The sequence below is a fragment of the Semicossyphus pulcher genome, unplaced genomic scaffold (genome assembly GCF_022749685.1).
Source record: "Semicossyphus pulcher isolate SPU_LCO1_2020_fin unplaced genomic scaffold, fSemPul1.0.p SCAF_3, whole genome shotgun sequence".
NCBI classification, from domain to species: Eukaryota; Metazoa; Chordata; class Actinopteri; order Labriformes; family Labridae; genus Semicossyphus; species Semicossyphus pulcher.
The window spans coordinates 24,952,250-24,980,235 of NW_027211704.1; the positions used below are offsets into that span (position 1 = coordinate 24,952,250).

Genomic DNA, 27,986 nt, shown 5'->3' on the forward strand with positions numbered 1-27,986 from the left:
GTAAACAGGCTTATATCGCGCTGCAAACGTGAAAAGACCTTTGAGCTTTATGAGCCTTGGGCAGGGAGAGGCCTCATTCTGTTTTCAGCACCTGCTGTAAAAAAGTGTTGATTTTTGTACAATATGAATCATTGTTTTCTCAAATGACAGTAAATTGCAGCTGACTGCAGTCTTTGTTTTTTGAAATTATAGTCATTGTGTCATTTTCTGTGTAAGATCACAGAGTTATAACAAAAATCTGTCTATGTTTCGGCACCAGGGTCATTTCTTCCTGTGAGTGTTCCAGAGGGGCTCGGCTTTGATGCACACATTTTAAGGTGCCAGAAATATTAGAAAGGAAAACAAGTCAAAGCATAAACAATGAATTATGATTATAACAATTTTAACAATAACTTTAATTGATTTTTGCAAACATTGTCTTGGTGATCAGAATGATATTTTTGATATTATTGTTGTAATGTTGAAATGATTAGTGACTATCCAGATGGATCGGTAACAACAGGACAGTTCACCTGAAATGTTGGAAGAAATTGAACAGTTCATCTATAAAAAGAGGTCATGATAGATTTCTTTCAGTTTTATGCTCATGTTGAATTAAATGATGCACACTTTTGCCAATTAAAAGCAGTTTTTTGACTCAATAAAGTTAGTGGCCTTTTCTTTCTAGTACATTTACATACCTGCAGGTCCATCCATCCATTATCTATGCTGTTAAGGAATGGGGGTACCTGGAGCCTATCCCAGCTGTCATTGGGCGAGAGACGAGGTACACCCTGGAATGATCACCAGTCAATCACATATACACAATATATACGATATATATATACATATATATATATATATATGTATGTATAATTTATACGCAATTTTAGAGTCACTGATGAACCTAACAAGCATGTCTGCGAAAAGTGGGAGGAAGCCAGAGTAATGCATGAGGGGGAACCCATGCATGCACAGGGAGAACATGTTAACTCCACACAGAAAACCTGGATTTGAATCGGGAACCTTCTAGCTGTGAGGCGACAGCGCTGAACATGGCACCACCATTTAAAAGAAGTCAATAAGGTTAATATTTGAAATATCTTTTAATTATAAAGGAAGGTGTTCTGAGGTATTTTTGAGGTAGCGAATAATTTCACAGTTAGTTTTTTCAGGAGGTTTGTCCCATACTTAGGAATAACTGATGGACTGCAATGTAGTACATGCAGTTTTAATGGGTTATTTGCAAATCCCTCATTTGTACCAAGTGTATACATTAATGTAAAAACTCAGGGCTTCACCTCAAATTAGGGTTAATTGATTAATAAGTAAATGGGATGCAAATGATTCAATGTATTGTCTGCATAATTTATGGCTTATGTCAATTCCTGAAAATGAACTACATGAAATTAAGGTCTTTTTTATGTTTAAATAAGTGGATAGCCTTAGAGTCAAACCACATAGCTTATTTATTAGAATACCTAAGAATGTTGCAATCCAAAACCATTATCCATCACTTATCTCTGGGCAACTTTTAATTCAAGAGCCCCAGGCCTACATTAAAATGACATGATTATTATTGTGTAAATAAATTTAATTTTAATTGAAGTTTCATAGGGACAGAAGGTTGTGTTGTCCAATGCACTTTAATGACACTAGATTATAAATGGTGTCACATTTGCCTGTATACTAGTGTTAGCCGGACCTTATGGCTAGTCTTTTTGAACGGCTCTCGGAAAGCAAGGGAGCCATAAGATCTGAGGTGAGAGAGTGGTCAGACTCGCGAACATGCCCGCACTCTATTCTCCCATGTCAACACACATATTTAAAATTATGCGCTTTTGAAATTCAAAAGGAAACAGCAGAATAATGTAGGAACAATTCATCACGACACTGATTTGCCAACAATTTATGTTTATTTCACTCTGTATGACTACAGAGATGTCAAAAAAAAACAAACTCGGCAGAGGCTTATAATGTTGCTCACCGTCGGCACTATGTTGTGGTGACATGATTCTGCTGCATGTGACCTAGTGTAACAGAACTGCAGTTGAAAAATGCTGCCTGTGGTAATTTGGCATAAAGGGGAGTGGATCTGGGGTACAGCAGGCAGTGAAATTTGGGCACAACTATAAAAAGAACGGCTCTCACCTTTGACTCTGTTCCCGTTGTTCGCACCAACGAGCCGTTCAAAAGAATCGGATCGTTACTAACGTCACAACACTACTGTACCGTTGCCACTCTGTTATGACCACTCCTCCCCATGACAGCCCTAAATTTGGACTTGAGTAAAAGTGGAACCCTTTGGGTGTCTTGGTTCTGACGGCTGTTTAAATAGCACAAAAATAACAAGTGTTTAGATTTATGTTAAACACAAATAGGGGAAATGCCTGGTGACCTTCAAAATACCAACACACACAGACACATATACACACACACACACACACACACACACACACACACAGAGAATAAAGTGGCAGGCCTATTTATGTTTGTTTCTCATTAGTCCCAGTAACGTTAGCCTACTTGTGTTTTTACTCAAATCGATAGCAACATAAACCTGTTTGCCTAGTTCAGGGAGTGGGTTAAGTTTCCGTTTTCTGGAAAGAGAGTGAGGAGCAGTTCAGAGAAAATGAAAGTGAAACAGACTATCGCTTGTTGTAGCCTGCAGTGGGCTAAATAAAGCGCACCTTAGAGCTCTGTGACAGTTGTTTCGCCTCGGTTGACAGTTGAGCTTATCATGGCTTGTTTCGGCTTTAACCGTCTCTCTCGTGCTGCTCTTGACTGGTTCTGGCGTACACTGTATTTCTTACTGCGCTGGATTCAACCAGCGCTTCGTCCACTGGCTGGATATACTACTTCAGCTATAGGCTGGCTAAAGGGCCAAAGGAGCAGCAGAGATGAGCCTGAAATAAGCGAGAAACTTCCAGAGGGGTTTCTTCCAGAGGTCGACGAGGAGTCTAACCATGAGGGTCAACATGAGGCTCAGGAGAGGCCCGCAGCCCTCGACGTAGAGCCCGTCGACGAGGCGCCAGGATGTAATGAAGAGCATGAAGATGAGTTTGACAGAAAGGAATATCGAGTTGAGGCCACAGATGAGTTATTCTGTGAATATGACTCAACCTGGGAGTTGCCTGAAGAGCCTGAGGAATGCACCTGGCGATCACCAACATCCACATCTGTGAGTAACCCAAAGCCGTGCTGCGTGCAGGGCTTCTAGCCTGTTTCCAACAGAACTGTTTCTTGGTTAAGTTTTTACGAGTGTCTTTTTATTCCATAATTTCCTTCATCTTTTGTTTGGAAGATAGTATCCTTTCCATTATCTTATTTTTAAATAGGTGACTTGGCAAACAAAAGCAATGTCTGTTGTTAGGCCTTCTTTAACCACTAAATGTATTGAATACAAACTGACCTTAATAATTTTATTTTTGCCAGCACAAGTTCAGAAGATTTGAAAGCGCCTCAAAAGACATGCAGAATTACAGGCATGACTACCCTGTAAGTTACACACAAACATAAACGCACACACACACACACACACACACACACACCAACCTAACCTACATAGCCAACTGAACATATTGTACAGTCTCCCATGTGTAAGTATAAAACAGGCACACATTGTTCTCTTATCCCTAACAGTCCCAGACAAGGTTCCGACGCTGGAATAATCCAGTGTCTGTAAGTAGACTACACACATAATGGCAGTGTGGTCATATGACCTACTATGACTTGGTTATTACTAAAATGTAATGTCTAAGTGCAATTCTGTTCCATTGTGTAGGATGCCAGGCCTAACTATAAGTTCTATACTGGATCGAAGCCCTCTGAACCTGACGGTAGGCTTGCTGTGACAAGTACACTGTGTGAATATAATGGACATAAATGAACAAGTTTTACATTGTGATTGTATGTAGCAAATCAGGGTAGCTGCAGCGTCAATCCACAACAAGATAATCACCTATTACTCAAGAGAGGATTAATTCAGTCATCAACAAACCTTTATAGGATTGTGCCCCCTTGAAATAAAGTCTTCAGTATTTTCCACTGTATTGATTTTAACCTGCGGAACCATTTTCATATTTAGAAATTGATTTAGTTCTGGTGACTTTAATTTGTCATCAGGTGTCTACATCAACAAATTCCATGATGACTGGGCTGAAATGTATGACAAACTGGAGCGTGTACACTCCTATATTCAGTGGTAAGTAACTGTATTAACAGATGATAGTTATGATGACTGTTCAATTCCTGTTTCTAAAATATTTAATACTGTTTTTCTCTTAAAGGCTGTTCCCACTGCCAGAACCAGGGATGAACTATGAGGCCACCCCGTTGACAAGAGAAGAAATCGAGGTAAGCAGCCAAAATCTACAAAGTTCACATTTCAAAGTGCTTGGTATATTCTGACAGAAGTTCTGTCTTTGCTTCAGGAGTTTCTAACATGCAGCACTGCAAAGGAAAATTTGTTGAAGTCTTACAAGCTCATGTTGAATTTCTATGGCATCAAGTTGTGTAATGAGATGACAGGAGAAGTCGAGAGAGCCTCAAACTGGAGAGACAGATTCAACAACCTCAACAGGTGACCCCCTAATATTGATGAAACACATTGTTGATTTAAAGTATCAGGGCCCCTCTATGTAATTATTTTTTTTTGCCATTTTTCTGTTGCCATTGACAGAAATACTCATAACAACCTGCGTATAACTCGCATCCTGAAGTGCCTGGGGATCCTGGGGTTCCCTCACTACCAAGTCCCCCTGGTCCACTTCTTCCTGAAGGAGACTCTCGTCCACGGAGAGCTTCCAAATGTCCAGGACAGTGTTCTCAACTACTTTCTGTTTGCTGTTCGAGATAAAGTACAACGCAGGAGTCTCATCAAGTTTGCCTACATGAACTATGACCGTGAAGATGAGTTTGTATGGTGCCCAAAGAAACTTCAGATGATGTGGTCAAGGCAGAGGTCAGAGTCCGAGCCACAAAGGGGATTGAATTGAATGTTTGAGTCTGAGCAGTAAAGATGAAGCCAATACTCAACTCAACTCCACTTCATTTATATAGCAATTTACACACAACACAGTTAATCCAAAGTGCTTCACATTTAAAAAATACGAGGCAAATGAAGTAGCCAGAGCAGAATCCATCACTGAGCAGAATCTGTTACTGTGCCCCAAATCCATACTACACACCTATTCTATTCAGTATATACTACAAGAACAGGAAATTATACAATTAGTGTTGCCGTTGGTCAACCTACCCCTGGAATTTCAGTGACAAAAAAAGATATCGGAATAGAATAGATATCAAAAGGTTCCTAAAATTGTATCTTCTTTTTTTTGTTTTCAAAGATATTTTACAGCTGTTTACCACCACCCACTGTTGTATTAATCACAATAATGTGCATAAACAGCACACTCAAAAATAAACCTTCAAATAAAAATTCAACCCGAGAGAGAATGTCAGGGTCAAAGCAGCAAACACAGAGGAGATGGGGGAAGTCATGAGGAATTATCCATTGCTAAAGAGGAATTTACTCAAATTTCCCTCTGTAGTTCATATAAAGGTTTTTTACTAGTACTGAATGAAATAGCAGCTATTTATGCAAATGCTTTTGTCTTTAATATTCTGTTTACTGAACTTGCATTTTATTCTTAATCTTTGACTTTCACAAACAGAATAGTCTGAACTGCATGAATGTTTCAACCAGAAAAGGTGCAACTGCAGTTAAAGTGCCTTGTTATTGTGTGAAATTGATGAACCTGTAACGATTGCTCAGGATTCTGACAAAGAAATGTAATTCTAATTGTTATTCAGTATGTCCTGTTGTCTTGTACCTATGTGCCTTACATGATAAGCGATTTCTCACTCCTGCATTTATTCCTGATAAAATAATACTGTATTATGCATTTGAATAAGATAAGATTTACATAACTTCTTTGTGTAGATTCTAAAAGATATAGTCAAATAGTGGCTGTGTACCTGTATTGTTGCATTTAAGCTTTACTCATAACTGAAAAAGAAGTTACAATCTACAATCAGTGCATCTGCATAACTGCAGTTAAATTACCTTATGTTTAAGGATTGGTAGCATACAATTTTTTGTAGTTTTGAACAAGATAATAATTTTGTTGATCCTGTGATATAAAAGGTTGACATCTTTCCAGCAGTACTTCTGTCAAGCAAATAATTTGGTTATTCTTAGAAATAAATAGTAATTTGGTTCCCCAGATATTACTCATCTTAACTTCATCAGGTTTCTCCTCTTTTTCCGTACATTCATTTACTGTAGTTATCAACTGTGCTAAAACAGTTTAGTACGACAATTTGGTTATAGTAGAGACCCCACCTGTGCCTGGATAAATGTGACTTTTGACTGCAATGTTAGTCTAAGGAATGATTCCAAATGGCTATTGTGGCAATACTGCAACAGCTATGCTGACATTAACTGGCATTGGTCCAACTGGCTTTGTTGTGACTGAAATAACCATGAAGAATATCACTTATATTACTGAACCATAATGTGAAAACTAAGCAATTAGGTATTCATTTAGGATGAAGACTAGATTGGAGGACTACATGAAGACTACATTCATATTTATATAATGTGTATACATAATTTGTAAATACAGAAGCAGGGATATCCACACATGTCATCAAACTGGTTTAATTGGTTGAGCTGAAACAAAATCAGGACATTTAATTAACAACCATATATGGGGTGTATACTGTCGATAATTGGAGCCTTCAAGTTCGGACCTGCTGGACATATAAACACACATTTGTGTGTAAACAGTGTTTCTTAAACTTTCACATTATCAACTCAGATATATGGCTTATGATGGCTCTACTTAGAAAAGTATGATTAAAAACATCAGTATTTACACAAGTACATTCATATTTACAGATTGAAAATGGTGTTAATCAGTTACATTATTTTAGTTTAAAAAAAAACTTTGACAGGAGAAACTTACATGTTATAGGACTCAGTAGCCTACCAAATCAATCTCGACCTTCAGATTTTTTTTACATGTGATAAAACGAACTTAGAAACCTTTTAGTGACATAAACAATACAAACATTTTTTTGCTAGTAGGAACCAAGCTGTAGAACTGAAACAAAATACTGTTCATCTACATGTACAGTGATGATTTAAACTGGTGAATGAATTCAGTCTCTCAAAGCGTAATGTAGTGTCTTATAAAACAGAGACTAGGACATAGTCTTGTCATTTTCTGCAGTTTTATCACTCTCCTTGGGTGTGTCATGTTTGCTGTCCTTTTTCTCCTCTCTCTTTTCTCGGCTTCTGCTCCTGCCACGACGATCCCTGTCTTTGTCTCTGTCTCTGTCTTTGTCCCTGTCTCGGTCTTTATCCCTGTCTCGGTCTTTATCCCTGTCTCTGTCTTTATCCCTGTCTCGGTCTTTGTCCCTGTCTTTGTCCCTGTCTCGGTCTTTGTCCTTCTCCCTGTCTCGGTCTTTGTCCTTCTCCCTGTCTCTACCCCGGTCTTTTCCACGGTCTCTGTCCCTGTCACGTTCCCTGCTTCTGGATCGGTCACGCCTCTTGTCTCGTTCTCTGTCACGGTCTCTGTCACGTTCACGTTCGCGGTTTCTCACTCTGTCTCGGTCGTAGTCCCTCCTGTCAGAATCCCGGGCTCTGTCTCTTTCCTTGTCTCTGTCCCGGTCTCTCCTTTTGTCTGTGTCTTGATCCCTGTGTCGCTCTCCTTCTGTTTCCCTGTGCCGCTCGCCCTCCCTCCCTCTGCTGCGTTCTCTTTCTCTGCTACGCTCCTGATCGCGGTCCCTTTCTTTGCCTCTATCCCACTCTCGCTCTCTGCTCCACCGCTTGCTCTCTCTTCTGTCCCATGATGGCCGGCCTGGGTGGGGGACTTCTCGCTCTCTGTCCCTTCGCCGGTCCTCAGACAGCTCCCTCGGTCTCTCTTCAGGCGGTTGTGAGGGACCAGGGCCAGGTTCTCTGTGCCCTCCCTCGAAGCGACTGAAGCGATCTCCGCTGCGGGGTTCTGAGTCTTCTCTGGTGGTGCTGCTCCTCCTCCTAATTTCAGGAGAGTGGCGCCGCCAGTGGTCGTCCCTGTGCAAATCCGGACTGTGGGCTCCCATGCGACTTGGTGGACCTAAGGGAGCCTCTGTAGGAGTTGGCAGTAGTGGGCCGCTGTGGCGAACAGGTCTAGGTTCATCAGAGTGCCTATCTAATCGGTACCGCTCTGATCCGCCGAAGCGCTGAGAAGGGTGAGGTCTGTTCTCATGAAGTGGAGGACCTCTTGGCTCTTCAAAGGACCCTCGATGTGGTGGTGAGGAGTGTGGTCGGGAGTTCCCGTACTGGTTATGTGGACTGAAGTGCTGTCCGCTTATCTCGCCACTTGAAGGTGGGCCTCTTCTGTCCTCATACTGGCTGGGTGGAGGTCCCCGGTATGCTGGACTTGGAGGGGGGCCCTGATTGTCTTTAAAAATATGAAGAGGGTTTGGATTCTGGTCAACATTTAACTTGAAAGTGTTAGAATTGTCTTTGTTATACTGATCTGCATGGCCACGAGGTTGGTCTCCCATTGGGGGTGGAGCCCCATGTTCTCCATACTGCGATGGTGGGGGACCCCTTGGCCCTGGGAAGTGGGACGGAGGAGGGAGTCTGTTGTCAAAGTGACCAGGAGGTGGCCCTGTGAAAGGTGGAGGAGGACCTCTGGATGAAGGGAAGGTAAATGGTGGTGGAGGACCAGTGAATCTTGGTGGAGGTAAACTGTTCTGTCCATCAAAAGCAGGAGGTGGGGGAAGGCCTGGTGGGGGGCCTTGCTGTCCAATGTGCTGAGGGGGAATGGAGGGATCGAACATTTGAGGAGCAGGAGCTCTCTGGGCCATTGGAGGAAATGGTGGTGGTAGTCCTCTGGGTGGCATGATATTCTGAGGAATTTGTCCAGGAGGGTGCTGCTGCTGGGGTGGTGGTGGTTGTTGGGTTCCCGGCCACTGGTTCTGATAGGAAGGGTATGCAGCTGGAGGTGGGCCATATTGCTGACTACTGCCCCCTTGCATGGGGGGAGGACCACGTACAGGGGGAGGCACATGAATGGGTGGAGGGGGACCCTGCATTGGAGGGGGCCCTGATATTGGAGGAAGGTTTTGCATTGGTGGGGGCATAGACATTGGTGGAGGCCTCATTATCAGGTTTTGACCCTGCATCAGGTGGGGTGGTGGGAAGTTGGATGGCAGAGGAATGTCAGCTGGAGGTCCATACTCACTGTCGAAGCCTGACCCTGACATGCGATGTGGCATGTGATGGGACTGAGTATCAACTATTGATGTGCTCTGGGTGAGCACTGGGATTGTAGAAGTTATTGTAGAGGTGTTTGCAGGCTCATTATAAAAACTTGTGAATGGTGCATCTTTGCTACTCTCCTCATACTCTGAGTCCTCACCAGCTTTTAAAATACTAGCAGCATTTGGCCAAATACTGTACTTGTCCATCTCAGTTTCTGCCTTCATTGGCTCCTCACTTTTCACTTCTCTCTCGTCCATGTAGTTGACCTCCATATCAGGTTCCACCTCCTCACCCAATAAAGGAATTGACACCTCTGCCGTGTCCGACTCCATAAAGGGTAGCATCTCGCTTTTCACCTCCTCTTCAGTCAGTGGTGCGTCTGGGTCTTGAGAGAAATCTTGTGGTTCAGCTACATTAGACAGCTGAGGCTCTTGAACCACAGGTTGGAAGGGAGAAGTAGCATCCATCAACAGAGCAGATGTCTCATCTTTTTCCTCAGATTCTTCACTCAGTTTTCTACCAGCCACAGCCTGGCGAGGATCCCTGCTCTGTCGGGGGTCTCTCTTCTGGTTGATTAAGGGAGCAACTGACGACGACTTCACTAGTTCCTCAACCTTTTTGCCAAGCTGCAGTAACTGAGTGTTGGCTAAAAGGGATTTGCTAGGTTTAGTTAAGAGTGTGTCTGGAAGAGTCAATGTGGCAACAGGTGTCCCTGCTGATAATGATTGCTGTTCTCCCTGTTTCTGGAATGTCTGATCTTCAATCTGTTTAAGGCTCTCCAAGATCTTCTGTGGATCAGTTATAGATTCAACTGCAGCCTTAGCCTGACCTGGTACTAAAGTTTTGACATCTTCAAAAATGGAGTCGTCCTCTGGGTCATAGGCCACATCATCACCAACATTTGGATCCATCTCAGGCTGCTTAGAGATTTCAGGTTTGCTTTCTACCACAACAGGCTTCTTAGGCACATTGTAGCCCCTACTGGGGTCATACTCTTCTTCTGGATCATATGGCCGATCATCTTCGTCCTCCTCCACTTGTTTCTCATGAGAACTCTGTGCATACTGTCGCACAATAGGGTCTAGCATTGTAGTGGGTGGAATAGAGAGCTCCCCCCCTTGATCAGACGGAGAGTTGGAGGCTGAGTCGTGTTTTTTCTTTGGAAAAAGAGTGTTAAGGATGGTCTGAAGAGGAGTGGCAACTGCAGCAGAGGAAGCAACAGAGCCCGATGAAGATGGAGAGTCCTTGCCAGTGGTACTGGATGTGGCTGGAGCTTTGACAGAGGACAAGAAGGAAAGGACGGAGGAGGCAGTTACAGTGCTGCTTGAGGTCTCAAATGAGTTGGTTGGCGGTGACCCTGGAGGAGTTGTGCTGAAAGGAATTTCAAGACTCTGTCGTATGCTTCTGTCCGCTCTGACTGCTGGAGAGGGCCTCTGAAGACCAGCGTCATCAGCATCTTTGGTTTGAGTCTTAGACCGTTTTTCTTCAGTTTCCAAAGGACCACCAGCCCGCTTTCTGTCCTTTTGGCAGATCAGCAACCCCAAGAGGAGGTTAGGACGAGCTGGTTCAAGCCCTGCAAGATGGATAAAACAAGATTCTATGAAACATTCTGTTTAAACTAAGAAACACAAAATCAATACTGACTGCCATTCTTCTTACGAAACTGATTTAAAGCAAAACTTTCGAGTAGGCAGTTTTGATTAAAAACCCAGGTGAAATGAGAGCTGTTTTCAATTAGCTACAATAAAAGCAGTGAGAACCAGTATCACATAAGGCTTGATTCAATATTAAACCAGTTCCCCAATCTTAAATGTATATCCTCTTCAAGCAATGACAATGTTAGTAATAGGACTGTGCAGCTATCCTTGTCAACAGTTTAAAAAATAGGTCAATGGTCAATACATTTTGGTAAATTGAAAGACGTTAAACATGCAGACACCGGTTTAAATGCATAAGCTATAGAAAAACATCTTATCAGTAGGCTTGTGTTGGTTGGAATCAGAGACTGCCAATAGACACACTGAATCATAAAAAAGTAACTTCAAACCATTCACTGACATTACTGAACCCGTTAATTTCCAAAATACAACTGCAGGTATGACTTCAACATATGGTACTCTAGAATAGTATTTTAGGTAATCCACAGTCACAGGTGTAAAGTAACGCCATATTGAAATTTGGTGAAATGTGAAATAAAACAAATTCAAGATATGTAATTTTTTGATGCCACTTAATGCTCTTTCTGTGGCATAATATGCAAGAGAAGATCTGCTGATGTATGAGACCCTCAGAGGAGACCCTTTTTACTTACCACACCGGTAATATCTATGTGGGTTCTGTTAACAGTGTTGTACACTCCCTGGTTGAAACGTTTAGAAATGCTGACTCTTCATTATCAACATTGTTTGCTTATTCCAATGATGTTACCATATGAATAACAGCATGGTATAAAATGATTGCAAAGTTATCTAACAGAAAAGTATTTTCTACACAGTTATTACATTACTTTTATGTACATGTCTTAGGAAACAACAGGCTGAGACTGGACTTAAATGGCACCAACCTGCGATGCAAACTTTCTTTATTAGAAATGTGATACAAAATCAGATACACAGCAGAGAACACAGCAGCTGCCATATGCAAAGAGGAGACTCAACAAGGAGTTTGAGTGCCCCCTACAGTCCAAACCCATAAATAAAACACTCTCATTTCAACCTGGGCCAAAAACAAGGGCGATACCAAATATACTCACCACATTAAGGATGACAAAAAACAACACAATTTTTTTTAAAAAAAACCTCAAATAAATGCAATGACATTCATGTCAGCACAAAGGTATATTTATGTATCCCTGTAAATGCTTACCTGGCCCATCAAACGGTAAGAGTTTGGAGGGTAATGGGTCCTTTGAGCCGAGTGGGATGAGATAGAGGTCTTTAATGCGGCGGTTGTTGTTAGCCACCACGCCAAAACGTTTCCTGCTGCTAAAGTAAGAGAAGAGAGAGACATATGCCACCTCCTCTTCCTCTGTGGCTGGGTGGAAACGGATCAGACAAAGTTCCTGTACACACGGATAGAGCAAAAAAAAACAGTATTTAAGTGTACAAGGCCGTTTAATAAATGTTAAGCACTGTTATGCAAATTAACTATTCTCCAAACAAACCTTTGATAGCGAGGTTTTCAGTTTTCCGACATAGTCCCACACTGTGTTTGGAGATATGCGTCCTCCCACATGAATTGTGTCTGGCAAATCCTGCACAACATTTACAACACTATGTAAGATGCTTTTGCTTTTATGTAAGCCCAGGTATTGCATTCAATTTCAAGTTTAAGTATGTGCTTAATAACTAGGTTGAAGTACTAACCTCCTTCAGGTGTTCAAAGGATCCTGATACCAGATAGGCCTTCGTCACAAACTTAGCCACAGATTGCATGTTGATAAATCCTTTCCAAATCTTCTCTTGACCATGGAGAAAGATTGCTGTTTCACCTTCAGGAGGAGGCTCGGATGTACTGTAAAACCAATACCAACAATTCTTTAAAACCAAAGCCAATCTTTATGTCAAGCCTGTACACAGTTCATTATATATTTGACCATTTATGTAGAATAGCACAAAACATTGGCCTGTCATACTTTTCTATAGCACCATCAATCCAGTTAAAAAAGTAGAATTTAAATAAATACTTTTGTAATGTATGTAATTGATAACACTACAATACCCAGTAATTCCAAGAATAGCCAGCTTATAAAACAATAATGAGATTGAGCACCTTGTTTTTGAAGGTTTGGACACAGCTCCTGAAGGTGGTGGAGCGGGGGGCATCGGCAGTGATGTCTTAGGTACAACCTCCACTGGAGCGCTAGTAGGAGCCGGGAGTGGTTCTGCTGTGTTGTTGATTGGTTTTTCTGGAGCTGTGTAGGTAACAGTTACACCAGAGCCATGCCTGGCCATGCGTGGGTCTCGGCGAGTGATGCTGACCGATGACATGGTGGGTGGTGGGGGTGCAGGGGCCTGGGCTGGGGGGGCCTGCATACTGATATCCTCTTGATAAGATTGTGGCTGTGATTCTGGGGCAGCTGGCTCTATGTTAGACTGGTAGGATGAAGGGATGGGTTGTTGGTAAGCTAAGGGGTCTTGGTGCTGGTAAGCTGCAGGGACCTGTGGCTGGCCGGCGGTAGGAGAGACATCCCCTGACCTGGTCGACTTAGTTTCAGGCTTCTTGATTAGTTTTGCCTTCTTAGCTGCAGGCTCATCTTCTGTCTTCTGACCTATAGGATAAGACAAAAAAGATGAACACTATAAAAGTTATATATTGCATAATAAATCACATTAAATCTACTGGATGTATAAAACCCAGACAAACTTCCTGTCAGCCTCTCATTTACCTGTGCATATTTTACAGTTCAGGTCAAATAGATGAGTCCTGTGTTCAGAGGTTGTGTCTTTGAGCATGTTACTGAAAATGTCTGGCATGCTGCTGCCACTGTTTCCTTCCACAGCAGAGGGCTGAGCCCCAGCTGAAGGAGCGAAGCCAGACTCCTCTTGGTCCTGTGGATGCAGAAAAGAGGATCTTCTTAAAATTTTATGTCAACTGGAACTGATGTTTACCATTCAAATGACACCCCCAATTCTAGATTGTTACTTTGTGCAAGGTAGAAGCAAGTAGGGTTAAGAAAGACAAAGCTTCAGAAAGAACAGGACAGCTGGCAAGATTACTAACTTGCAACACAGTTACTTTGCCTAATTTTTTAAAAGTTTTAAAAGAACCCTGTGCAAAGGTGAAAGGAAAAGTGTGAAAGTTGAAAGACAGCAAGCCCCCACTTACTGCAGCAGAAGCCAAGCGAGTAGATGAAGGGTTGGTTGAGATACATACATCTGCATCAGATGTTGGTGGAGCATCCTCCATATCCATGCTATGTGAGCCAGAGTCCTGCCTGTTGCCCAGTTTATACTGCCCTGAATGACCCCTAGAACTGGGACAATTGACCTGTAGAAGAGATATTTTAAGTTTCAGCAATTTTATGCATCATGTAGACAAGTTAGTTTAATTAAAACACATCTCTTTAAATCTGAAACAGGCTTTTGCTTAGGGTTTAGTTTAAGAGAAATAACATTTACCTGTGGAACATCGGGCTTCCTCCACTCAGACATCTCTTTGGAAAGCAACTCTTCAGCACTTAGTCTCACCAGTCTGAAGGGACTAACTTCACCACCCACCACTCTGTAGAACAAGCCCTGAGACAAACATACCATACAGTAGTTTTACATCTTGACATCAGGTAAACACAAAACACCAATGCTTCTAAAGCTGGAGGTGTTGCCTTTACATACACTAAGTGTACGCAAAGTACTTGACTTGAAACATAAGGGCAAGTGTGCTGACTCACTTTGTTTTTTGGATCTTTCAGGTTGAACATCAGGGACCTGTATTTGTTCTTGTACTTGCTGTCAGTGCTAAGGCAGAGGTTGAACATTTCCTTCTCAATGGCAACTGCAAGTCTTCCCACCTCACTTTCAGTCATTTTCAGATCATCACTGTCACTAACCCTGGTGGCAAGGAACACAACAAATATTGGTGTTTGTTGTTTAAACTACTTTCAATGAAAAAATACTCTTACCTCAGTATTATAGAACTCTTACCTCTTAAAGAGGATGTCTGTCAACGAGCGGCGGATGTTCTGTCTCATCTGGTTGTTGGGTGGAGGTGGCATGGGGGTCACAGGGGGAGCTGAAGCAGCAGGGTGTGGAGGTCTTGATGACGAGGAGTGGTGGGAGGGAGCGGAAGAAACTGGAGATGATGGGACTCTGGAGGGCTGAGTATGGGATGAAGCATCCTTTTGTTGTGGCTGCTTCTTAGGAATGGTGAAGCTGGACTTGGTGACTCTTAGAGCCCCGGTGACATGGATTGGACCAGGAGGAAAGGGAGATGAGGAATGCGAAGACGACGGGCCCGGTTTCTTCGACCTTGTTGCAGTTTTACTTGGGGGTGTTGCAGGTTTCTTGGATGCTTTAGAGCTTGGAGTCTGAGGGGAAGGCTTCTTGCCCTTTGGGGAAACCTTGGCTGCTCTACTGGCTGGGGTCTTCTTGTTTCTTTTGGCTTGTGTTGTTGACTCTGACTGAGGTTTCTCTGGGGCCAAGGCTGGTTCCTTTTCTTTCTGTTCCTTATCACTCTGCTTCTCTTCTTTGGGGGGAGCTGGAAACCAAGCACAAGATCAAATATTTTAAAATATGTCCACAATTACCTTGTCAGGAGAGAAGACATGTAGAGTGACAGTATTTTACCAGTAGAGCAAATAAATATTTTTGGTCTATTCAGACTACAAACCTATGACAGAAAAATCCTAATATTTTTTTGAGATGAAGCCCTCCCTCATAGTTATTCACACATTGCAAGACATCCTGAAATAAACAGAGTGGATAACTGGGCACTCTTTATTGTTTGCAGTTACATTGTGCCGTTTGTGCAGGTCCATTTGAGATAAAGTGCTTTGTCCCCAAACAAAATTTGGTAGCAGTGATCTTTGTGAGTAGTCCACAAGTACCTCCTAATAAGACAGCATCTCAGTAGCCATAGAACCAGAGGGGAAAAGAACTGATGCACTGAATATTGTGAAAACGCTTACTGTGATCTTCCAATCAGCAGTTTCTGAAAGAGAAGTCTACAACTACCAGATTATCTGAATAGAATATCAAAGAAACAGCATCAACCAGTTATCCACTGACCCAAGATATCAGCCCACCTGTTTCACTACTCACAAATGCATTTTCCTTCACTTTGCATGCATGGAATGCGTGGATCAGAATAAAAGAAAATTATTGTGAATGATTCAAATCATAAACTATTCAATGTTGAGCAGTTACTATGATGAATCACTGATATGATCTACAGCTCTAAACCTTAACAATATCACCAGCTAGAGGGGCAATAAGCTCTGACCCCAAAATCAACACCAACACTCATAATTTGTTTTCATCTGAATAAATTATGCAGGTGCACAGGTAATACAAAACATAAAACTACTCAGTTATATTTAAAGAAAAGTATAACAACCATTTTTCACCAAATGGGTATACACACTCAAATCTCTACTTGCAATGCTAGTGTATCAAGAATGTCAAAGGTGCATGTCAAATCTGCATTAGAGTAAGCCTTTAACCCACTTGGACAAACAAAATACACACCACTAAAATGTTTAAACTACTGTCATATTACGCAGAGGAATATTTAGGTTCAAAGCAACCCAAGTCAACAAGCTGAATAGGTTTTCACACCAATCAAAATATCACCCAGCAAAATATGGGCTATGAAAGCACAAGTCAATGAAGCAAACTTTCCCGTTAATAACATCAGTGGTCGTACAGATCACACTGTCCTGAGTAGATGCATTTACTTAAGCACTTGCTATCTCATCAATGAAAATCTTTTTAATGGTTATTTAGCAAAGGTGAAGAAACTAAAGTTGCCTCATTTCAATTCAACAAATGTTCCCTTCAATATATATATCTCATCAGTTGCAAAATGTGTGTCAAAAAACTGAGCATGGTTCGCCCTCTTCTGAATCCGTGTGCTCAGCCCAGGTCTTCAGCTTCTATCTTCTCCAATGGCCATGCAGAACTTCACTGCAGTATCTCCTGGTGGTCTGGTCTCTGTGGCAACTTCCCTCTCTTCCCACTGTTCACCATCTGGGGGCTCTTGGGAGTTTCACGTCTCCATGGTGTGTGCAGATGTATCAGTTGTATACGCTTGTTTCAATCGAACTGGTCAGGATAACCTACACCATGCCAACACTGGTCACATAATCAATCGAGGCATCCTAAAATCTGTGATATCACCTTTTATTTTAAAGCCAGTTTTCCACGAGAAGAGATGCATCATATTCAATGTGAATCAAAAACTTTGAAAAAAAGGCAGTTTGTTATCCACAAACCTAATAGTAGAAAACACTCAAAGTTGTACTTAACTAATATTATCTGCTCAATATGAGCTATTTTAGCCACATTAACATGGGGCAATTCTGAGACACCTACCTGCTGGAGAAAGGGAGGAAAGGACCTTTTTTCAGCTGGGATGATTAACCCAGAGTGGAGAGACCAGGTAATTTGCTATCACATTTACACACATAAGCACCAGCCCATTCAACGCATCCAAACATCTCATGGTAAAGCATCATTATCTGCAGAGAGCTCCAAGTTTGGAATTATTGCCCTCCTTCGGTCTCTACCGCAAATTCCTGAAAGGATTCCTATAGAGGTGTTCAAAAGGGGTACTCCAGCGATTTAGTATTGAGCTTGAAAAAGTCCGAGACTGTAGAGAAACATGTTAAAAAGGAATAATCAAAATAGATTGAAAGCAACTATTTTGTTCTTTAAGACAATAGTGTGGGTCAAGATCTGTAAAAAAAATAAAACTAGGTGGATTTCATAAAAAAGAATCATGTTTTGATTCTCGCCCAGTATGTCTATCCATCTTTCAAACTCCTGCCTCAGTTTGTAACGCAGGCTTTCTGATAAAAATTTAAAGTCTTAAAAGTGCGAGCTGAGACGGCCCTGGGGGCATCATCAGGATGAGTTTTTCCGGCCTTGCACAGCCCTGAACTATCAAAATGATCTCAATCTGTGGAGTGCCCCTTTTAAAATGTTTTCTGGGTTATTGGATACTTACCTCAAGCTGCAAGTAACACTTACCTTTTCCAAAGCTGCCACCATTTCATTGAGTAACAAAATCAAAACACTGTGCAAATCATTTAGACTCATCTCCCCAACACTCATGTTCTCCTAAAATTTGTGGATCATTTCTAAATTACGTTAGCAACACAGGAACCACATTTATAACTGAAAAGACAACAATGTGGTTTCAACAACAGGCAAAGACCTTCAAAGAGATACATACACTTTCTGTTTAACACTGTTGGTGATATGGGTGTAGTCTTTTCTGGTGTTACTGCAATGTAATTATGGTCGCTGGACCAGGACGCAGTGGCCGGCGGGGGCGGGTGTTCCTCAGCATGCTCATCTTCATCATCCTCATCTGGATCGGTACTCTGATCTTCCTCGCTGTCTGAATCCTCCTGGGTCTTCTTTTGTGTCTTCTTTCCACCAGCAGCGCTCCTCTGGGTGGACAGGAAGAAACACACATTCAAGCCTTTTAGTAACATAACTCTGGTATGATTAAACTTAAAAATATGTCCCTCTATGAAGAGTTACAAAAAGGACTCTACCATCCTGTGCTTAGTACAAGACAGAGTTAATTAATAGAATTTCTAGAATCTGAACTGGTAGTCTTCATTGCTCTGCATGCAGCATTTGAGCCTCTGTAAACGTCGACACATTTCAGAGAATAATGTACAAATTACTCTTAGCAGGTACATTTTACTGCTCGGCGCTACTGAACCAAAGTTCTTTACAAGAGGGCCCAGCATTACAGAGCAAGTTCAAGATTTTATGGCTTCATTCAAGTAAAAGTTTTTCAGGTTCATTTTCCTGAACTTGCATATCAGTTGAAATGATGTAAAGGCATGCAAAGTAAGATATGTTGGTTTGGTCATTGTTTGTTTTATCTTGTTTACCAAGTCCTTTTGATTAATGACATCACAGGACTTTAAGGCAAAAATCCAATCACTTCTAACAGCAACCTGTGAAATGTGTTTAAAACAAGTTTAGGACTGCTAACTCAGGTGGAAATTGGCTAATAGAAGACAGAACACAAGCAAAAAAAAGTCAACAATACAGCAAGACTTGTCCAGATAATGCTGTTACACACAGTTTATAATTGTATGTCTATAGTTTAGAGTTTAACTCACTGTAATGTCACTAATGTCAATAACATTAATATGAATAATACAGGACATTAGAAATGCAGACAGCGTGACTGCAAAAAAACGTTTGAAATCCATGAAGCCATCTGTGAACAAAATGCAGTGTAGATCAAGTATGAAGAGCATATTCTTATAGATATTCCCTTCCTTTAAACATGGCAGATGATAAGCCTGCTTTTTTTAAGTTGCACTAATGCAACTTTAACAACCCATGGGGTTTTAGCTAGGAAACAATTTTCCGTTCATACATTTATCACAAATTCTCCAGAGAGCGTTATTGTGCTCCAACATACTATTTTAAATTGACTGATGACAATAATAACTTCTACAAGAAAGAAATTTAGCGCTTTAAACATATTGCCTGATGCCTTGAAGTACTTGTCACTTAAATCTGTATACAGTGCTTTTGTCCACTAACGATCTAGTGGGAGGAATGACTTCCTTATTCCCATGAGCTACAGATCACTTTCTCATTTCGATCAGATCCATTGTATTTAACCTTCTCCATGACAGGCTACCAATGGGAACAGGTCCTATTGAATGTGTCTTTACTAGACAGGCTTTGTAACTACTACATTTAGGTTGCTAACCAATTTGCTAACACATTTGTTCCCTGAGAAGGCATGGTCTGACATCAGCCAAAGTAGCAGCTGACATTTAACATTTTCTAAGAAACACCACTTCAAAGTACATTGAGAGTAAAACAATCTGAACTTAGTTAATCAGGCTAATATTGACTTTCTTGTGACATTGCACACAGCCACATCAGGGAAATCTGACATTGCCGAGGCAGATCTTAGAAAACTATTTTTGTGTTTTTCTTAAATCCCAAATATGACTGCGATAACACCTGGTTGTGTTAATATTTAAATGTAATGTTTGTTGCAATCACAAGAATATGGGCTTTCTGTAACACCATGAAATGTATAATCCAAGTCACACAAATGCAACGATTAATGTATGTATATGTGTATAAGAGCATATTAGTAGGGCTGGGTTTAAAAAAAAAAAAAATCCAATTCGAATCGATTCTCATTTGAATGACCCAATATTGATTAATAAATCCCAAGATCGAGCTTTAAAAATTTGTGTAAGAACGTGTCTGATCACTCACGTTTCCTGAATGCAGCACATCTCAGTGCATCCCTCCCCCCGAAACACAACAGTGAGGGAGACTTGTTTACTGCATCTACTATGGACACATCAAGGATCGCAGACGGACTCTTTATCGTGTGTGCGCCCATGAATATATAAGTTTGTTTTGCACTGAGGCTTTGGCCGATGCTACCATAAACTTAAAGTATTTTCAGAGCGGATTTTCAGCATTTTGTGCAGTGTGCCTTTCCCCATCTCGTGTGGTTTTGTTCTTCACGCTATGAGATCTCGTGGCCAAATATTGTGCAAGTTGAACCCCAGTTCGTTTAATCAATACCATGAGCCAGATTTACAGACTGAAAATCTGAAACTGGAAAAAGGTTCAGCAGTTTAGCTGTCTAAGTCACACAATTGTTAATATAGTGTTGACTGCTGTGTTTGTCATGTTAAAAAAAAAAGTACATGATGTAACGAATGATTTTGACAATGCATCTGGTTAGAGGTGCATTGATATTGTAACTGAAATTCCCCTAATAAAAATTGATATTAAATCGGAAATCGAATCAAATCGGGATCTTGTGAATCAGAATCAAATCGAATTGAGAAATCCTTGTTGATACCCAGCCCTACATATTAACTATCATGTTATGATTAAAGTCATTCAACAACACAAATGTAATAGTAATTGTCCTTAATAGTCATCCCAGACTGGATGCGTCAATCCCAAATAATATTGATAAGGAAAATATTCAGCAAATGACAAAACGCACTTCAGGTAATAATTTCTGTGTTAAGGGCATGAGATCAAATCGTATTTCTACATTACTATGACAGATTATTTGGCAGTCTCACACAACTTGTAAGTATATGCTTGAGGTAAAAGGCACAACCATTTTTGTTTTAATGGACAAGCAAAGGACATTATTACAAGTGGTCGGGTTACCTTTGGTGAAGACTTGGTTTTTGCAGCCTTTGCCTTTTCCTTCTGCTTGGGCTCTTCAGTGATGGACTTCATGGCGGCAGCAGCATGTCTCAGGATACAGTCGTTTCCACAGTACACAGAGTCTGGCTGGGCGTTGTTCTCACAGCCTGGCCCAATACATTTAGGAAGCGAAGACTTCTCCTCCTCTGACTTCTGCCCAACCTTCTTTTCTGTCTCCTCTGCTGTTGATGTTTTCACCTCCACATTGGATGCCACTTTCTGCTCAGTGTCTGGTGGTGCTTTCTGCTCTGCTGTGGGTGCTGCCTTCTTTTCCACAGTGGGTGCCGATTTCTGGTCTTTCTTCGGTTCAGCTGGCTGCTGTAAAGCCTGCTTCAAGTTAGCACACAATCAAATTAACAGCTTATGACGGCAAATTTTGCATAGTGTTTTCACAAAACCAGCTTTTTGATTTAACTGCTCTATTTCATTAATAGCAACAGTTATCTAAAAAAAGAACCAAAGTTGTGGTTGGCTGTAGGTGTTGGTATAGCGTTAATTTTTGTTGTCGTTTGTCCATGAAGAGATTTGCAAACTAGAGCTCTGCTTTTAGAGTCCTTTTCTGCATTCTCTTAAAACAGCAAAACCACCAATGCAGGCTCAGCCATGAAGCAAGTGGGTTAAATCACAGATTAAAAGGTGGATTCAATTTGGTTCAAGTATGAATTGTTTATACTAAATAGTTAGTCATGGCTTTATAGTTACTTAAGATACTCAGGACACAGAACAGGAATAGACAACTATTAAATAGCTGCACTTGTATCAACAAAGTTATTTAAAACATAAGTTGAAATCCGTTGCAACCTACCGGCTGAAATATCTTGATCTTCTTCTTCCCAGTCGGATTAGTAGCTTTCTCTATCCTGCCTTTGATGCCCTGGTCCTCAGCTACCTTCTCTTCAGATCCAGCAGGTGTGGAGGATGGAGGTACTGCCACAGCCTGAGCCATTAACAGATTGGCATCTCCTCCACTGGTGATGGTTTTATCAGCAGTTGCATAAAAGGTCGCAGCATTCAGAGCAACATCAACTCTGGCCTTTCCAATCTCTGGATAGAGGATAGATGTGGCAGGTCTGACCACCTGGTTTTTCTTAGCAGTACAATTGGGGCAGATGTAGTCTTCCCCATTTCTCTCCATCAGACGCCCACGGGCCTCAGTGATCCCCACACAATCTCCATGGAACCATTCCTCGCAGCGGTCACAGCAGATCATGAACCTTGTGAGTAAAAAATCAATTAGAGCCACATTTCTTCAAGTAATGCTCAATAAACAGTTTGTCTGGCTTGCCTCATCCTTTGGAGTAGAATACTGTATGTCTACAACATGGTAACTTGGGAGTCTGACAGTGGTTTTAGCTACTAGCTACTACAACCATGGGGGACATTAATATAACTTAACTTAAATGTGCTGAGTTATAAGTACAAATGGTAATCTGTTCATTACAATGGCCAATAATCATTATTATTTACACTTAAAATGCCAACACTGCGATAACCAAAACTGTACAAAATCCTAAAAGGACAAGTTACCTTTTGTTGTGTTTCTGACGACAGATGCAGTACAGAGCGTTGGGGTCATAACCTCCTTCGTCAGAGTCAATGGATGACGAGGATGAAGATGTTGAAGACTCATCCTCATCATCATTCTCATCATCATCATCATCATTATCCTCTTGGGTCTGGTAGTTGTGCATCTTACCCAAAGCTGGGACAGCTTTAGGCTTGGGCTCCCTCTTGACAGGAGTGGTGCTTTTGTTGGCAGGAGGAGGCGTTTTAACAGGAGTGGTGTTCTTATTGGCTGCCCTCTTTTTATTGATGTAAGTTCTTATTGGTCCACGTTTCACCACCATTGCTGCAGGCTTTTCTCCACTGTCCTCATCAGTCTCTTGATCAGTGTCCTTCTCTGTTTCCTCTTTGTCATTTACTACATGTTCATTCTTCTCACTGACCCCTGTCTTCTCAGAGACCTGCTCTGGCTGAGGCTGTGCTGTGTTAGTGCTCCCTACATCTTCAGGATTGAACTCAGAACTCTTTACATCTTTTTTCTCCGGTGACTGGTCCTTATCGTCCTCCTCATTCTCAGAGCTTCCTTCATCTTTGACTGCATCTCTACCGCCTCCCCGGGTTAGTCTTCCACCTCGAGTTTTCCGCTGGGTCTGTTTTCTAGTGCCACTTCTCGTCCTCCTCTCAGGGGACTCTACCTTGTCCTCTACTGCCTTGGTGTCAGCATTACCATCAAAGCTGGCCTCTGAGGCAGTCTCTGCATCAGTTGGGGTTTGGGAAGGAGGATCTCCACTTTCCAGACTGGGTGGGGCACTCTTTCTTGACCCTCTCTTAGCAGTCAAGAGGAATTCCTCTAGTTTGTCAGTACGCTTAGACTGCCTGCCACTGCGACGCACAGGGCAGCGGCTCTCAGGGCTGTCGATGGCTGCCTCCACTGGCATCTCTCTCTTTGCAACAGTGGACCGTCGGAAACCCCAAGTCTTTTTTACTTCACTGTTGCCCTTGAAGGATTTATCTGGCTCAGCTATTGCTTCAGTGGCCACATTCTCATTTTCCGGTTGTTTTTGCTGGCTGTCCTCTTCTCCAAAACCTGTAAACAGGATCAAAAAAGGCTGTGGTCATAAAAATGACAACACGCAATTAGAGTTTAAGATTACATAGCCAAGAAACAAATGATTAGTTTAGGATCAAGTATACTAATTTAAAATGATTGCTTCACTTGGATCTCTACTTACCCAATATTTTCACAAAAAATGTAAAATCATTATAGATCATAGAACCCAAGGCCACAATTTGTTTTACTACAATGTCCCCACCCCTTAATTATAGAGGAAAAGAAGCTCATCCAAGGTACCTTGATAGCAGCTATCCATACGGTCCTGGCTCTGCTCTGGCTCAGGGGCTAGAGAGAGCTCAGGGCTCACATTCTCCTCCATAGATGATGGAGTCAACCACTACTTTCAAACTGAATGTCTACAGAAGAGCACAAGAAACCAGCTATGAGTCACTCCTTTCATTTCATAATATGACAAATACTGCAGGCTGCCAGGTGTATATACACTAGGCAGTGCTTGAATATCTCCTTGTCATAACAAATAAAGATATACTTGTTTCTATAGCTCAAAAAGTGCTTCATATAGTACTATTGAGACAATCATTTGTAATGGCAGCCTTAAGATTTTGTTTGGTTGCTATAAAAGGGGAGACATAAACACAAACATCTTGAAAGGGTAGGGGGCATCAGTGTCAACACAATGTGCTCAACGGTCAGATATCTATGAACTACAGAAACAGCAAATCTATAAAATTGCCTAGCTGATGTAGGAGCCAATATCAGCCTTTTAAAGATATATTTCCTCTATATATCTGCCGAAAGGTCAAAATACATTTATAAATAAAATACCAAACAAGAGTTAAGCTAATTCAGTTAAGTGTCCATAGGGACAAAAAAATATATACATACATACATACAATACATATATTCACAATGATTTTAAATGCTAACTAGTGACCTCTGTTTTGACACCACATTCAAATAATAAGTGACGGTCCTAGTATTAATTACATAGTTTATCATGAGAGAAAAATAACATGTTAATGCTATACTGTGTACACAGAATTTTGTTTCGAGTTTCCTGACAGTTATTTCAAGGCACATAAAGTATAATTTTCTAAGAGTATGAGAATACATGCCTTGACAAACTACGCCCTATTTGTCAGCCTTAACCTAATTTTACGTTTTAGGGGCTAATCTGGCTGTTAATGTTTAGTATTATAGACCTAGGTTTTTGTATCTGAGCATTTTAATGGGTGACAGGTTTTTTTTAAGATTTATGGTAGAATTTTCCATGTGAATGCATGATAACAGATGTTGAGTCTAGCATGTTTGCTCCTCCGGAGGACTGACTGTAGCAACCTCTGCAGTGTTTCCCACACATTGACTGCTGCCCAGGTATACTAACAACTGCCCAAAGTAAATTTGCCGACCAATTTAAGCATTTTTCCTTTTTTAGCTGTATAAGATCACTATTTGCAATAAACACTTCTAACTACTACTAAAATATAAACTAGTGGATTATCTGTCTCTCTACTCCTTGCATATATGTCTCAACTTGAGACAGAGAGGGAGAGGGAGAGAGAGAGAGAGGGAGAAAGACATAGAGAGCGACAGACAGAGAGACAGAGACAGAGACAGGAAGAGATCCACTGCTACGTCCATCCTGTAAATACATTGATTGACGTGCAAGTTGCTTATGTCTTTGTCTCTAAAGCTTGTATATAGTATAGATATCAACGCATTCCACGTTTGTTTTGATATGGTGTTATTAATTAAAAGCCTCCCCCATGCTCTGCCTACCTGCAGTCGTAACAACAGACATCATCTGTTGACAACAGTGACCTTATAAGGGATACAGCTTATGCACAACATTAACAGAAAAGACACAGACAGCGAGACAGAAGGTGGCTGGATATACAACTGTGTCAATGCAGGTACAGTAGGTGTGTGTGTGTGTGTGTGTGTGTAAAAGAAATGAAGGAAAGTAAGGTTAACAGATTTAAGTTGTAAAGAGATAAAAACAAAAAATGTCCCCAAAAAAATAATTAAATGGTGAAGTAAGAAATGTGGTAATGTATACTTGAAAAATTACTCAAAGCCAGCGCTCCAACAACTTAGCAATAGCCCTTCCTCAGTGGCTTCAGGCAAACAAACACGCAAGGGCTATTGCCCGAAATGTCTGTGCGGCAATCCAAAATAGAATAAAATAGAAAAGAGCTGCCTTTGAGTAATTTTTGACTAACTGTTTTTGAGGATTCAGCACACACACCTATCACTCAGGGTGACCGCTTTCATCTATATACCATTTGTAATGTAATCTTCCAAATGTTTTCAATGATAACACCCCTTGTTGTTGCTGCCGCCTCATGTGCACTGCCATTCTGTGGGAAACACTGTTCTGTGTATATTTACATAAAATGTATAACGTCTATAAGCCTATGTTGCAATTTAGGGGTTGCAGATTTCTTCAAAATACATCACAATCTTTCAATTTAAATTTTACATTTTAATAAGGAAAATTATGGTTGTTAATGTTTGGTGTTTGTCTAAATCCTTAGCCAAAAATTTGGAATAACAAGCAAAAAGTGTTTTTTCCAATTTATAGCCAATGTCTTTACCTGCAGTTCAGCAGTGATGGGTAACACAGTGCTTTTCCAAACACAACAAAGGCTCCCTAGCAGTAACCATTGGTCTTCGTGCACGGCTAAAGGATCTGCCAGAAAAAGGAAAACACATGTTAAGGACAAAGTATTCCGAGTCTAACAAAAGAAATTCAAGATGACTAATAACTTCAATATCTATCAGTTAAGCAACTGCTCAAGTAAGTTTGAACAACCTATGTTAAATAAAAAATACACCAAATAAAAATGAATTTTGATTACTAATTTAATGTGCCGCAATTATGACTTTGCAGTTTTAGTCAAAATGAAACACATGGATAAGAGAACCAAATATTAGTTGTGTAACTACTGGCTGTGTAAAACACAATTTCGTTGGCAATTCAGGATAAGAAATAAGATAAGGTAAGAAATGTGTAATTTCTTTAATTAAAAAGTTAAATGCCTTTTAAAAAAATGTGTCCTAATAATAATAATAATTGCTTTCAAACATAGCCATTGATGAACCTTGCACACCGCACAGTCGGAAAACAATAACCAAGGCAAAAAGAGATTCAAACAGGACTCATCTATTGGTGTGCTCGCGGTCACGACACCGTGCCACGTGAATGGGAGAAAAACTGTTGCCATGAAAGGTGGGAGGGGCGCGGGACGAAGATCAAATGCAACACTAGCGTTAAGACAAAGCGACGAAATCAACTTTATAAGATGTACATATGTGACGAAATTACATGCCAACAGTGCTGCAATGTTTATGATGGACGTAAGTTAATGGCGTCCAGTCGTAGCTGTTTAACAACGAAAGGGGGAAAGTGCACACGGCCTTTGAGCGCATGATATTATATCGTTTAAATGCAAATTACAGTTATAACATACTTGTTGTCAAATGAAACCTGTGAATATCTTAGGAACATGCTGGAATAATCAGAGAATTTAGCTGCGTCGCCGACACAACCAACGATGGCCGTTGAGTTAGCATTCTATGAGTGCACGAGCTAAACGACAACGTTTTCGCTGTTGGCTAACAAAACGGTTGTACACATTGTAATGAATAAATGCTTTTGGTCAGGTTACAATGCGCAACACGATATAAAACGTTGAGTACTGTTTTGTATTTTTCGGTCTGTTTTCTAAACGTACATGGATTCATCTTCCATCGAGGAACTGCGCGTTGTAAAACGTGCACTTGTAGCGAGCGAGCACGGCTAACGCTATTAGCAAGCAGGAGCAAAAGGCAAGCTAACGGCTAACTCTATTATGCATGAAGGTGACGCCCAAAACTTAAAAAAATAATTAACAAATACCGAACAATTTGACACACCCCTTCTGTAGCAAATGCCATATCTAACAAATCACTGTGGATGTCCGGAGTGAAATTGAATAGTTTGGCTGTCCACAAGTTAACGTTACAGCTAATGTCACGCGCAGCATAATTCAACACTGCCTCGATTGCCTGGAGTAGGACAACCCCAGTGGAATGACTTCAACCGAGCCATGAAACATCCCACAAAAATAAAACGCTTACACCAACATTACGTATTATAAAACTGTTGCATCCTACCCACCTCTATGCTAGAAATACCGATGATATGCCCTCGCTCCTCGGTCAATCCTCCATTTTCCATTCCCGCTGGAGCTAACTGACTGCGGCAGATGGCTGACAGTTTACAGAACATGCG

General features: G+C 41.1%; 2 protein-coding genes across 5 annotated transcripts; one reads left to right on the plus strand and one right to left on the minus strand.

The window, feature by feature from the left end:
* Window positions 1–2,663: 2,663 nt before the first annotated feature.
* LOC138605893 (opioid growth factor receptor-like) lies at window positions 2,664–5,883 on the plus strand. Its single transcript, XM_069678351.1, has 8 exons — window positions 2,664–3,160; window positions 3,415–3,477; window positions 3,622–3,660; window positions 3,764–3,818; window positions 4,105–4,183; window positions 4,269–4,335; window positions 4,413–4,561; window positions 4,661–5,883. The coding sequence occupies exons 1-8, from the start codon at window positions 2,720–2,722 to the stop codon at window positions 4,974–4,976; spliced, it is 1,209 nt and encodes a 402-aa protein (XP_069534452.1). The 5' UTR covers window positions 2,664–2,719; the 3' UTR covers window positions 4,977–5,883.
* A 750-nt stretch (window positions 5,884–6,633) lies between these two features.
* Window positions 6,634–27,972, minus strand: LOC138605396 (death-inducer obliterator 1-like). 4 transcript variants are annotated; one of them, XM_069677619.1, is made up of 17 exons: window positions 27,873–27,972; window positions 26,308–26,402; window positions 23,987–24,105; window positions 22,660–23,722; window positions 21,938–22,346; window positions 21,094–21,459; window positions 18,131–18,350; window positions 14,881–15,433; window positions 14,628–14,787; window positions 14,359–14,475; window positions 14,066–14,227; window positions 13,626–13,788; window positions 13,010–13,508; window positions 12,604–12,751; window positions 12,402–12,491; window positions 12,104–12,299; window positions 6,634–10,811 (listed from the first exon to the last, which is right to left on the minus strand). In XM_069677619.1, exons 3-17 carry the CDS (start codon window positions 24,066–24,068, stop codon window positions 7,189–7,191), a joined length of 7,851 nt encoding a protein of 2,616 aa, XP_069533720.1. In that variant the 5' UTR covers window positions 24,069–24,105; window positions 26,308–26,402; window positions 27,873–27,972; the 3' UTR covers window positions 6,634–7,188. The 4 variants fall into 4 exon arrangements, with proteins under 4 accessions (XP_069533720.1, XP_069533721.1, XP_069533719.1 ...); XM_069677620.1 differs by having other exon boundaries at window positions 14,114–14,227; window positions 21,094–21,462; XM_069677618.1 differs by having other exon boundaries at window positions 21,094–21,462.
* Between the last annotated feature and the right edge of the window lie 14 nt (window positions 27,973–27,986).